This window comes from Puma concolor, chromosome A3 (genome assembly GCF_028749965.1).
Source record: "Puma concolor isolate L17-30 chromosome A3, mPumCon1.1.hap2, whole genome shotgun sequence".
Classification (NCBI taxonomy): domain Eukaryota; kingdom Metazoa; phylum Chordata; class Mammalia; order Carnivora; family Felidae; genus Puma; species Puma concolor.
The window spans coordinates 75,926,888-75,939,725 of NC_141669.1; the positions used below are offsets into that span (position 1 = coordinate 75,926,888).

The window sequence follows — 12,838 nt, forward strand, 5'->3', positions numbered from 1 at the left end:
TCTTAAGATACAGATGAACAGACTTACTAAATTGAAAAAGAGTCCTATTTTCTTCCCATAGCAAACATTATCTAGTAAAATTTATGTTTACTTTGGGTGAATCTATAGTTAGCAAGGCCCACTCATAAGGTATTTCAATACCTTGCTTGGCCTTTCAGTACTCAAAACACATGGAAATGAGTCATTAGTATGGAAAGCTGCTCTATATAATCTTCTAAAACAAATCCATGTTTGTTTTCTCTGTAGAGATTTAAAAAAAATTTGTTTTCAGGTAAACTCTATGCCAAATATGGGGGCTCAAACTTAGGACCCCGAGATCAAGAGTCACATGCTCTACTGACTGAGGTAGCCACGCACCCCAAATCCGGGGTTTTGATCTAACAACAGACTTTATTCCCTAATTTTACGTCTAATTTTGTTGTCTGTTTTTGTGAGTTTAGAATTTAGTGTGTTTGGCAAAAAAATACATCACCAAAAAACAAGTCATTTTTTCTTTTTACTGAATACTGATTTTGAGAAAATATATTCAAGGTAAAGGGAAAGAATTGCTGGGGAGGCCTTTATAGCTCTTAATTTGGGTTAGTCAAAAAAAAGTGGAGCTTAGGGAATGGCAGTGGGGTTAAAGCTTCCGACTTCAGCTCAGGTCATGATCTCATGGTTGCCGAGTTTGAGCCCCACATCGGCTCACTGCTGTCAGCACAGAGCCTGCTTTGGATCTTCTGTCTCCCTCTCTCTCTGCCCCTCCTCTACTCAGGCTCTCTCTCAAAATATAAACATTTGGGACACCTGGGTGGCTCAGTCGGGTAAGCATCCAACTCTTGGTTTCCTCCCAAGTCTCAGTCTTCTGCCCCTCTCCTGCTCGTTCTCTGTCTCTGAAAAATAAATAAACATATATATATATATATTTATTATATACTTATATATACATAAACATTTAAAAAACAAGGTACCTTGGAGTCATTCAAGCAAAAAGCAGGAGCTACTTTTGTGTTTTGTGGAAAGGGAAATGGAAATTTGGGATACAGAGGAAGACTCGCCTAGGACACTGTTATTAGGACTTATAAGTAAGTCATAGCACTCTCCAAGAATCTGAAAATGAAATGGATCAGGGTTTTCCCATTTTTGCCCAAGGTGAGGTATCTGGGACCTGCGTTTACTTTGAGTAAATTAATTGAGTTTTTACCTCTAATATGGAACGGGGTACCTTACCAGGTGAGGGGTAGGATGGAAGGGAAGCCGATAAAACAAGTTCAAAGACATAAAAGGATTTGCCAAAGTCTATCAGTAAGTTTCTAAGAGAACCCGGTTTCCAAATCGGTGTACCTGGCAGTACGAGCTGCCTGAGAGACTGAAGCAAGGCAGACGTGACTCTAGGGTTAAACTCCATTAAGGTAGCATGCACCTCAAGGGCTGTGTGAGGGCTTCTCAGAAGAGGCCAACTTTGTGTATTTCCATAAGACTAGAGCAAAACCCTTATCTCGGGGCCTAGGAAATAATGAAACAGGCTAAAAGTATGCTTAAAACACCCTGAGCGAAGTTCATTAACGACACTTAAAATTGACTTTAGAAAGAATATAACTTGCTTCTCCTTTTTCTACTGCAAATTAAAAATAATGTAATGAAAAGAAACATTTTTGTCTGAATTTCAAAGAGCAGGATGCAAAGGGTAAGCCGGGTGAGGAGAAAGAGAAAGAACAAGGAGGTGGGTCCGCGTTAACAGCACCTCGGGCTCCGCTTCTGGCAGCATCCGGGGAGAGAGTGCTGGTTTCCAGTCCCGCCACACCCCGGGTAGGGCCCCGCCTCAGAGATCCCGAAGGATCCTCGCCTTAGCCCCGCCTCCGTCCAGCTTGGCTCCATCCCGCTCCGGCAGTCTGAGCTGCTGCCGCGAGTCAGGGGGAAGCGAGGCGGGACTTCCGGCGTTTGAAAAACTTCCGGCGGGAACCGGAAGATGCGGTCACACACAGAATCCCGGGCCTTCTGACTCGCCGGGCGGGAAGGTGAGCTGAGCGTCCGCCTTGGCGGTGTTCCTGCGGGCTCGCGTGAACCCGGCGCCCGGGCTCCGGTAGTTATGGGGCCATTTAAAAAATTTTAAGCGCTCATTTGGGAAATAACATCCCTTTTTAAAGTGAGAAGTGTCATTACATATTACGGTCTGCGGTCTGTATCTTCCAACCTACACCCGGAAAACCCCTCCTAGCTGCCGCGTGTTACCTGGCGCGTCTTCTCAGTCAAATCGCAGCTCTTAGCACGTAGGGACAGACATGGGAAAACCCAGGCAGACCTAGCTTGTTTCCACACCTCAAGTTATCGGAGATGGGGGAGGAAGCACCCTTTTTACCATCAGATCATGGCCTTGTCGGCATCATCCGCATCCTTTACAGGTCTGTTACTTTGTATTATGTAGGGATCTTTGCCGACATTCCAAGCACTTCTGTTTGTACCCTTGGGGAAACTTCTTCAGCTCCCTCCTAAAAAGTTCCCCTGTGCTCTTAACATTTCTAATTGTGGTTTTCCCATTTTTAATGTAATATTTATGTGTGTGCAGGTTTCTTCACACCCCCTTCCCGATTTTCACTCACCCTAATTTAGTGCCTTCTCCTTTAGGACCATCGCAGCAACTGATTTTGAATATGCTCTTGTGTCCACAGAGATAAGACAGCGTTGAGAGGGAAAGATCTTAAGCCACTAAGAATAAGAATGTTCTTCTGTACCATCACTTTTTCAAAAAGAAAACAATGAGTGCCATGTGTGATATTGCCTAATAGTTATGGGGAAAAATGTATATTCCTTTATAGAGACCATTTTGTATATATTCTTATGTTCATTTAATACATGTATGTTATAGGGTAGCTATTAAGTGCTAAGCTCTGTGTTATGCAGAAAAAGGCAAATGTGGTTTCTTCCTTCATGGTGTTTACTGCCATGAAGTAAACATGGGGGATGCAGACAATAAACAAGGATAATTCTAGACTATGTTATATAGTACCGTTTAAAGGAAATAAATAGGGTCCTATAATACTACTGTATTTTGGAACCCCATTTTAGGCCTAAAATGCTGAGCTGTAAGAAATGAGAAAGAGCTAGTCCATTGATAAGCATCGGGAATAGTGTTCCAGAAAGAGTGAACCTGAGATGGCAAAGAATTGTGGTTCATTCAGGGACTGAAAGAATGTTGTAACTGGCTGAAGAGCTGCAACAAATGGTAAATGTGGTTAGAAAGACAGGCAGGGGGCAGTCCTGTAGGGCATTTTAGAAGGTCATGGTAAAAATATGATTTGATTCTGGGGCGCCTGGGTGGCGCAGTCGGTTAAGCGTCCGACTTCAGCCAGGTCACGATCTCGCGGTCCGTGAGTTCGAGCCCCGCGTCGGGCTCTGGGCTGATGGCTCAGAACCTGGAGCCTGTTTCCGATTCTGTGTCTCCCTCTCTCTCTGCCCCTCCCCCGTTCATGCTCTGTCTCTCTCTGTCCCAAAAATAAATAAATGTTGAAAAAAAATTTAAAAAAAAAAAAAAAAAGAAAAATATGATTTGATTCTAAGTGGAGGATGGAGTGGGAAGTGGGAATGGTTTTTAAGCATTTTCTAAATGATCTTTCGGGTTCATATGTGGAGAATGGGTAGTAGAGGCAAGAGTGGAAGCAGGGAAGCCAGTTAAGAGGTTATTATAGTCTAGATAAGAGATATGGGGACTAAAGAGATCATAGAAGTGTAAGCTGTATTTTGGAGGAAGAATTTATGTTGCTTATTAGTAGACTGGGAGATGACAGGAAAAAAAGATTTGCAAGCCTTTAGCTTAGCAAATGAAACTTTGGAGGATGATAGATGTATTATCTTGGTTGTGGAGATGTGTATACATATTCCAAAACTTACCATGTTTGTACACTTTAAGCATGTATAATTTATTGTATGTCATTTATAGCTCAGTGAAGCTGTTAAAATTTTTCCAAGGTTCTGGCTTAGCCACCTATTTAGATGGATGATGGTGCCATTTACTGAGATGGGAAAGACCGGTAGGAATGGGTTTTAAGACAAGAAATGGTTATCAAGATTTCATTGTGGGTATGTTACATTTTAGGTAAGTATGAGGCATCTACATAGTTTCTTAGGCAATATGAATAATTTATTATGTAAATCTGAATCTTTGGCAAGATTTGGGTTGGAGGTATTAGGATTGTTAATAAGTAGGTGATACAGATATTTAAAAGCATGGAAATGGATGGAATTTTGGTTAATTGAATGAGTCCTGTGATATGAAGACCGGAACTTGGGAGGAGTGGAGATGGAGAAACAGCTCCTAGAAACATCAGCCTTTAAACTGGAATATGTATACCCTTGGGAGTATACCTGGCATAGGCAGTTTTGAAAAAATTTCTAGGTCCTTAGCTTCTATATATACTCTTTCTAGAACCAGTCTGAAATTGGCCTACGTGCTCAAGCATATTCTCCTTCCCCACCTCCCTTTTCAAATTCATATTTTTCTACTTGTCAGAGGATAAGTTTACATCTTACTCATCATTCAATGGTAACATTGCTTCCAGGGTGCCTAATAAAGGGGAATTTGGACATATTTGTTTCGGGAAAGAACAATATTTGTTTCTTTAATGGTTACTCAGAATTTTATGAGATTGCCATGGGTGTGTCTACCCCTATTTTAAACACATTTCTGTTAAAGTGTGGAGTGAGAATTGGTGCATGGTGGTCTGTATGGGAATGTTCTGAATTCTGGTATATTGTAGAACGGAGAGGTGCGAGTAGATGATCTAGTTGGGTTGTTTGTTGGGGGAATTTAGTGTCTTCAGGTTTTTATTTTTGGGCTGGTCAGATTCTCCAGAGAAGAGTCTTTCCGTTTTCCTCCCTGGAGAAAAGGTCTGACTAGGAGCTTAGTAGCAGAAGAGGACTGGTGGGGAGGGGCCCTCTTCATTTACTGTTTGGTCTGTATGTTTCTCATGCCCACAACTGTATTTGGTGTCCTGTAGTCTAAAGATGGTTTTATTCTTTCCAGACTTTTTCCCCAGGCAGTTGCTTAATAGCATGAAGTGGAGTAGGGCCTCTAGAGATGTTTCTTTGCCTCAGACAACTTACACCAGCCCTTAGTCCCTTCATTCTTAGTTCCAAGGTATCAGGTACTGCTTCTTGTGATTTTTTTGATGATAGTGCAGAATAAATTGGTTTGGTTCTGAAGCACTCCCACTGCTGACTTGGAATTTTAATTTTTATATAGTGAAATCTGTCTCTCTTTTGGCTTTTGAAATTTTGAGTTATGGCTAGGAAAACTTTTCTTCCCCTACCTCCACTCTAAATTATGAAAATGGTCATATTTATTTTCTGTAGTACTTTTGTAGTTTTATTTTTTTAATGAAATTTTTTTTATTTTAGGGAGAGAGCATGAGTCGGGGAGAGGGGCACAGGGAGAGAGAGAGAGAGAGAGAGAGAGCTTTTAAAAAAATTTTATTTATTTTAGTGAGAGAGAGCTCGAGCAGGGAGAGGGGCAGAGAGAGAGAGAGAGAGAGAGAGAGAGAGAGAGTCTTAAACAGTCTCTATGTTTTGCACAGAGCCTGACTTGGGGCTCAATCTTGTGACCCTGAGAGCATGACTTGAGCCGAAGTTAAGAGTCAGACCCTCAACTGACTGAGCCACCCATGTGCCCCTTGTAGTTTTATTTTGTACATTTTATTTTTAATTTATTTTTTATTTTTTGACTATCTCTTTTACATTTATTTTTAAATTATTTTTTTCCCTTTTTTAAAATTTAAATTTTAGGTAACATACAGTACAATATTGGTATCAGGAGTAGAATTCAGTGATTCATTATTTATAAACAACATCCAGTGCTCATCATATGTGCCCTTCTTAGTACCCATCACCCATCTAGACCATCTCCTACCCATCTCCCTCCATCAACCTATATAGTTTGTTCTCTATTATTAAGAGCCTCTTGTGGTTTGTTTCCCTCTTTTCCCCCTCTTCCTGTATGTTCATCTATTTTGTTTCTTAAATTCCACATATGAGTGAAATTATATGGTATTTGTCTTTCTCTGATTGACTTATTTTGCTTAGCATAATACATTCTAGATCCATGTTGTTGCAAATGGCAGGATTTCACTTTTTTGATGGCTTAGTAATATTCCATTGTGTATATAAACCACATCATCTTTATCCATTCATTAGTCAGTGGACATTTGGGCTCTCTCCTTAGTTTGGCTATTGTTGATAATGCTGCTCTAAACATTGGGGTGCATGTATCCCTTCAAATCTGTATTTTGTTTTTTATCCTTTAGGTAAATACCTAATAGTTCAGTTGCTGGATCATAGGGTAGTTCTATTTTTAGCTTTTTTTTTTTTTTTTTTGAGGAACCTCCATACTGTTCTCCAGAGTGGCTGCACCAGTTTGCATTCCCAGCAACAGTGAAGAGGGTTCCCCTTTCTCTGCATCCTTGCCAACACCTGTTAATTCTTGTGTTGTTAATTTTAGCCATTCTGACAGGTGTAGGGTGGTATCTCATTATTGTTTTGATTTGTATTTCCCTGATGATGAGTGGTGTTGAGCATCTTTTCATGTGTCTGTTAGCCATCTGGATGTCTTCTTTGGAAAAATGTCTGCTCATGTCTTCTGCCCATTTCTTAACTTGTTTTTTGGATGTTGACTTTGGTAAGTTCTTTGTAGATTTTTGGATACTAACCCGATATCAGATATGCTTTTTGCAAATATCTTCTCCCATTGTGTAGGCTGCCTTTTAGTTTTGTTGATTGTTTTCTTCACTGTGCAGACTTTTATCTTTATGAAGTCTCATTAGTTCATGTATACTTTTGTTTCCCCTGCCTTGAGTGATATGTCTGGTAAGACGTTGCAGCGGCTGAGGTTAAAGAGGTTGCTGCCTGTGTTCTCCTCTAGGATTTTGATGGTTTCCTAGCTCACGTTTAGGTCTTTCATCCATTTTGAATTTATTTTTGTGTATGGTGTAAGAAAGTGGTCCAGTTTCATTCTTCTGCATGTCGCTGTCCAGTTTTCTCAACACCATTTGTTGAAAGACTTGTGTTTTTCTATTGGATATTCTTTTCTTGCTTTGCTGAAGATTGATTGACCATATAATTGTGGGTCCATTTCTGGGTTTTCTATTCTGTTCCATTGATCTTTGTGTCTGTTTTTTGTGCTGGTATCATATTGTCTTGATGATTACAGCTTTGTAATATAGCTTGAAATCCAGAATTGTGATACTTCCAGTTTTGTTCTTCTTTTTCAAAATTGCTTTGGCTATTTGGGGTCTTTTGAGGTTCTGTACTAATTTTAGGATTGTTTGTTTTAGCTCTGAGAAATATTTTGCACGTTTTAAATTATTAGTTGTGTGGAATATATTTTTGTTCAGGGTATGGCAGTAGGACTTAAATATTTGTTTTCCTCCAGAAGGATGGCTTGTTGTCTTAATACAACTTTTTGAACAACTCATTTCTGCCTTGATTTGAACTGGCACCCCATGATACACTAACTTTTTCTGTTTGTGTTTTTTTTTGTTGTAGTCAAGTTCATATAACATAGAAATCAAAAGTTACCTATTCCTTTATGATCAGTATCTAGAAACACTTATTTGAAGAAGGCTGACTGGCATAAGTGTACAGTGCCACAAAGGGAGGTGAAGGAAAAGATGGAAGATTATCCTGTCCACTTCCTGGAGACTGTTTTCCTTTTGTTCTCCTGGTTTACTCTGGGTGCACTCTTGACTAATCTGCAACTACTGGACTGAATTGAGCTAAAGAGCCGAGGGCACCTGTATGCTTTTGTGACAACCCCTTTGTATTTCTATGAAGCATTCCTTCTTCTTCTAAGTGGAAGTTAGAACTGGAGACATTGTAACATGACTGGTTAAAGGGTTCCAAGCATGTCAGAGTCTAATGTGGATTTTAGGGTTTGACATACACTCTTTAGGTAATAAAATTTATTAGCTAAAGTAAATTTGCTGACTTCCTATATTGTAGGATGTCTCTGGTTATTTGTCTCCGTGTTTTGAAGAGCTGGTAACTATTTCTAGTGACATTAGTGATTATTTTTTATTTTCCAATAAGTCTTTTATTTAAATACCATAAACTAAGGGAATAGATGTTCTTGTTTTAAGAATAACGTGGTGGCCTTTTCAGTCCATCAACATTTATTTGACTGTCAACTTTATAGATAGGCCTTTATATTGTAAGAAGATATAAAAGTGGGAAAATACTTCTTATCCTTAAAATAGTTTGATAAAGGACTTTATCATTTGCTGTCTGATAAAACAGCTGATAGTGCTTGCGGTATATTCACGCATGTAACTCTAAAAAAACCTAAAAGTTGTCACCCTAGCAGAGCTTACATTTTTCCAAAGGTGGCCCACATTCCTCAGGCTTTTGAAACCATTGGAAGGCTGTTAGCTGCTCTTATATTTGGCAGCCTCATAGGAGGGGAAACCGGTGTTTGGGCTTTTGAATACTTCTCATTTTTTTTTTTTCTGTGGCATTTTTTTTTTTTAACAGCGGAGCTATTGGAGTGTTAGTTTTGAGTGGCACATCGCTTTGTGGACAACGTAAGTGATCAGTTATTCACGTGATTCACATCATGCTGATTTTATCTTCTGTTTCTTCCAGATGTCATCATTGCCAAGAAGAGCAAAAGTCAAGGTCCAGACTGTGGTATCCAAAGATGAATTCTCTTCCTTCTCAGAGTTGTAAGCATATTGGTTTCCTATGGGGTTGGGAGAATGATGTATATTTTAAGGGCAAATGCATTCTGTCACTTACTAATGTAAGTCATTTGGGTTGAGGAAGACTGTTGTCTTTTTCATTCATTCACGGGACAAATATTTATTGAACTCATGTTGTGTACCAGGCTCTGTTTCGGTGTTGGTGTTCAACTATTGAACAAGGAGAGAGAAAGTAACCAAGTGTATACCATGATATTTACACTAGAGTGTAAGCTCCATGAGAGCAGGGAGTTTTTTTATATCACTTCAGAACAGGGTTTCTCAAAATCAGCACTATTGACCAGATAATTCTTTGCTGTGGAGACTGTCTTTTGTGTTGTAGGATGTAGTAGGGACCAGGAATGCTGGTCTCTACTAACTAGTGCCAAAAGGATCTTCCCAGTTTGATAAAATTGTCCCAGTTGTGACCATCAAAAATGTCTCCAGACATTGCCGGATGTTCCCCAGGGGGATAAAATTGTCCTCAGTTGAGAGCCTCTGCTTTAGAGCACTGTACTATATGTGCCCTGAAGTTATTTGTTAAATAGTGACTGATAAATATTAGGCAGTAATAAGTACTCTAAAAGAACATTAAACAGGGCAAGGGATAGCATGGTGAGTGTTCTGGTCAGGAACCATCTTGGATACAGTATTTAGGAAACTTCTTTTGGAGGATGTGGCAAGAGATCTAAATGAGATTTGGAAGTAACAACTTGCAAGGATACAGGGATGGGTGTTCCACATGGAAGGAGCAGCAAGTGCAAAGACCCCGAGGCAGGAATGAGTTTGGTGTGTTTAGGCAACAGCAAGACAAGGGTGGCCAGACAAGAGTCACCAAGGCTGAGAGTGACTAGAAATGAAATTGGAATGGATGGGACCTAATAGGCCTTGACAAGGTGTCAGCATCTTATTTTGAAGTTGTCTAACTGGACCAACCTGAGTTTGCTCCTAGGTGAGTCACAGATACACCAGGTGGAGTTGTCACACAAAGTAAACTTGATCTGCGACAAGTAAGGAGATCACTGGGAATATCTTGCAAAGCTGTGACTCCCCAAAAGAGGGTGAATAGGTACCTTTTGTTTAGGGTTAGGATGACAAGAGAAGCCTTGTCATTGTATGTGGAGGTGGGCATAAGGTCACACATGCACCTTAAGGAAACATGCCCATACATACATTGCATGTTATGTAAGTGAGGCTTGTGGCCCTCCTTGGGTGGAGATTTTAGTATTGTAACAAGGTAAAGGTAATTGCTGGACATTTCAGGGGTCACCCTAAGGTCTGTCTGTGCAGGTGCGAGTCAGGTTTAGCCCAAAGGGACTGGGTGGTCTGGCCCTGCAAGAGGTCTTGTCAGGGAAGTCCCATCACCTGAAGGGTGGTTTTGGGTTTCATTTGCCTGATTTAAGGGATAAGTTGCCAGAAAGAAGAACTTAAAGGAAAATGTAAGACGGGAAAAATGTTAGCACAAGCAAGTGGGCAGTAAAGGTTGGGTCTTGGGGTCTAGCTGGTGACAGGGGGTTGGGAAGCCATTGGAAGGTTTGGGCAGGGATGTGACATGATCCAGTTTACATTTCTAAAAGATCATTCTGGTTTCTTGGTGGAGAGCAGACTGTAGGGGAGCAAGAATGGAAGCAGGGGATCAGTTAAGGAGATTATTGTAGAAGTCTAGGGTCCTGGAAGTGAACGTGGTGAGAAGTGGTCTAATTTGGGATATATATATATTTATTTATTTAAGTTTATTTAGTTATTTTGAGAGAGAGAGTGAGTGAGCTGGAGAGGGGCAGAGAGGGAGAGAGAGAGAATCCTAAGCAGGCTCCACGATGTGGTCAGTGCATGGAGCCCGAGGCAGGGCTTGAATTCACTAACCGTGAGATCATGTCTAGAGCCGAAGTTGGATGCTTAACTGATTGAGCCACCCAGGCACCCTGGTGCTGGCTTTTTATGTAATTTAGGATGTTTCCTACAGCTGTTTCCCACTCTTTACATTGGTTTGAGGAACTTCATTTAAATTAATTTGATTACCACTTAGGAAATTGTTAAAGTGCTTTTCATTGGTATAATAGCAAACCTCACAGACTGTGGTGTGACACCACCCAGTAACTTGCGTTAGGTAATGAATGATTTCCTGTGTCTTGAGAGAGAGTGTGTGCACGCGCGCGTGTGCACGCGCACACACTCACACGCCTGTGGGTGCATGCGCTGTATAGGTGAGAGGGGAATGGAGACACCTGTGATTCATCACATATCCGGACTATTTTTACATTGGCCTTTGATCAACTCTTGTTTCAGTACTTAGCAATATGTATTCATAGCTTGTACTCACATCATTCCATTTTATATTAAACACCTCCTACCTTATTCTTTTTTCAAGAAGCATGTCTTTTTGCCTTTAACATTTGGCTTCATTTTTCCTTCATTTTCTATCAATTTACTCCTAGATCATCTGCCTCTGAAGAAGATGACAAGGAAGATAGTGCCTGGGAGCCCCAAAAGAAAGTCCCCAGAAGTCGTAAGCAGCCTATTCCCAAGGAATGCAAACCAAAGAGGGTGCGACGGGTAAAGAAGACCACCCTACAGATCAGTGATGGCTCAGAAGGTGTGGCTGTTAAGGAGGAGCTGGTAGGTGCTTTAGTTAGATGGAGAGAACACTGCAGTGCTTTCCTAATTGGCAACGCTACTTTCTCCTAACAGAGAGAAGGATGAAGCAGGTAGATGACAAAACTTCTAGGGCAGTGGTATTCTCTGCTGTGGGCCTTAATAGTATTTATCATCAGATCCACTGTATTGGAATGGAAAGGGTATTAATCAACTGACATATTTTTTGCTATAAGCAAACACTATATCTCTACCAATCTGGATTAAAAAAAAAAAGCCAAAAAATAAGTTATAGACTTTATTGCATTACAAAAATTTAATGCATCTCCAAAATCATTCTCTGTGATATTCCTTTAAATAACTGCTTCCATAGTACATTTGAAAGAATACTCTTTTAATATGTAACAGAAGCCTGACTTTCCAGGGACATATTTATTATGTATGGTTGGGGACATTACATTGTACTTTCCTGTGCCCTTGGATAGGGCTTTTATTTAAATCAGTCTTTTCTCCTATTATCCTCTGTTTCTTCATCTTTGCATACAAACTTTTCACTGAACACACTTTTAATGGGCGAATGGGCATTACCTATAGCTGAGAAAGTATTGACTTATATCATCTCGTTGGCAGAATTTGGAGGTTTTTTCATTAAGCATGGCATGGCTTTACTTAAAGGTAGCTTGATTGCCTAACCTATGAAATATCTCTTAGTTCAGTGGTTGTTGGTATTAGAGTCATAAACCCTTTGAGAATCTGATAAAAGTTATGAACGCTCTCTTCCCATGCTTGTCTTCTAAATTTTAAAGTATGGTTCAAGAAGTTACAGTTTAAGAAAACTTGTCATGGTGATTTCTTGATCCTTCAATGATGCTCAGTTATATGTATAAGGGGAAAAGAGAATTCAAATAGAAAGTCTCTCACTTAAGAAACATTCTGGGGAGCACCTGCGTGGTTCTGTCAGTGAAGCGTCCGACTTCGGCTCAGGTCATGATCTTGCCATCCATGAGTTCGAGCTCCGTGTTGGGCTCTGTGCTGATACCTCGGAGCCTGGAGCCTGCTTCGGATTCTGTGTCTCCTTCTCTCTCTGTTCCTCCCCCGCTCACACTCTGTCTCTCTCTCTCAAAAATAAACAGAGATTAAAAAAAATTACATTTAAAATAAGAAACATTCTGGGAAGTTTTTAGAATTTCTTCCAGAATTGTCAAAATTCACATGTTTTATACCTCAGTGAAAATACTTTTAGCATGTTAGAAGATTTCATTTCATTGGATTTGGCATTTTGCTCCTCTAGCCACCACCAAACAAAGTAATTGAAAACCTTATTTTGGGTCGAGCTAGAATTGGTAGCCTGCTGATAACTTTGTTTTTACTAAACATCATAGACAAAATTCATCACTATTTAGTGTCTTCCTCTCTGTGTTGCTGGCATTGACCAACCCATTGGCCACTCCTCTTTGTTTTTTGAAGACTTTAGCTCAGCTCCTACTTCATCTCTCTTTGCCACCTTCTGCCATTGTTTGTAGTGATTTCCCCTCCACTGGGAT

At 40.2% G+C, this 12,838-nt stretch overlaps 1 protein-coding gene and 1 long non-coding RNA gene across 7 annotated transcripts in view; one reads left to right on the forward strand and one right to left on the reverse strand.

Annotated features, from left to right (window-relative positions):
* Positions 1-483: 483 nt before the first annotated feature.
* Positions 484-1,848, reverse strand: LOC147582540 (uncharacterized). Its single transcript, XR_015249243.1, has 2 exons — positions 1,724-1,848; positions 484-866 (listed from the first exon to the last, which is right to left on the reverse strand). It is a non-coding gene; the product is annotated as an uncharacterized LOC147582540 (long non-coding RNA).
* Positions 1,849-1,889: 41 nt separating this feature from the next.
* Positions 1,890-12,838, forward strand: part of SRBD1 (S1 RNA binding domain 1) — a 228,453-nt gene continuing 217,504 nt past the window's right edge. For all 6 annotated transcript variants that reach the window (XR_015249241.1, XM_086701187.1, XM_086701186.1 and 3 more), the window contains exons 1-3: positions 1,890-1,997; positions 8,608-8,687; positions 11,138-11,318. Coding sequence is in view for 5 of the 6 variants with exons in the window: in XM_086701187.1 (XP_086557313.1) it covers positions 8,608-8,687; positions 11,138-11,318 (261 nt within the window). In the remaining variant the exon portion in view is untranslated. The remainder of the gene's footprint in view (positions 1,998-8,607; positions 8,688-11,137; positions 11,319-12,838) is intronic.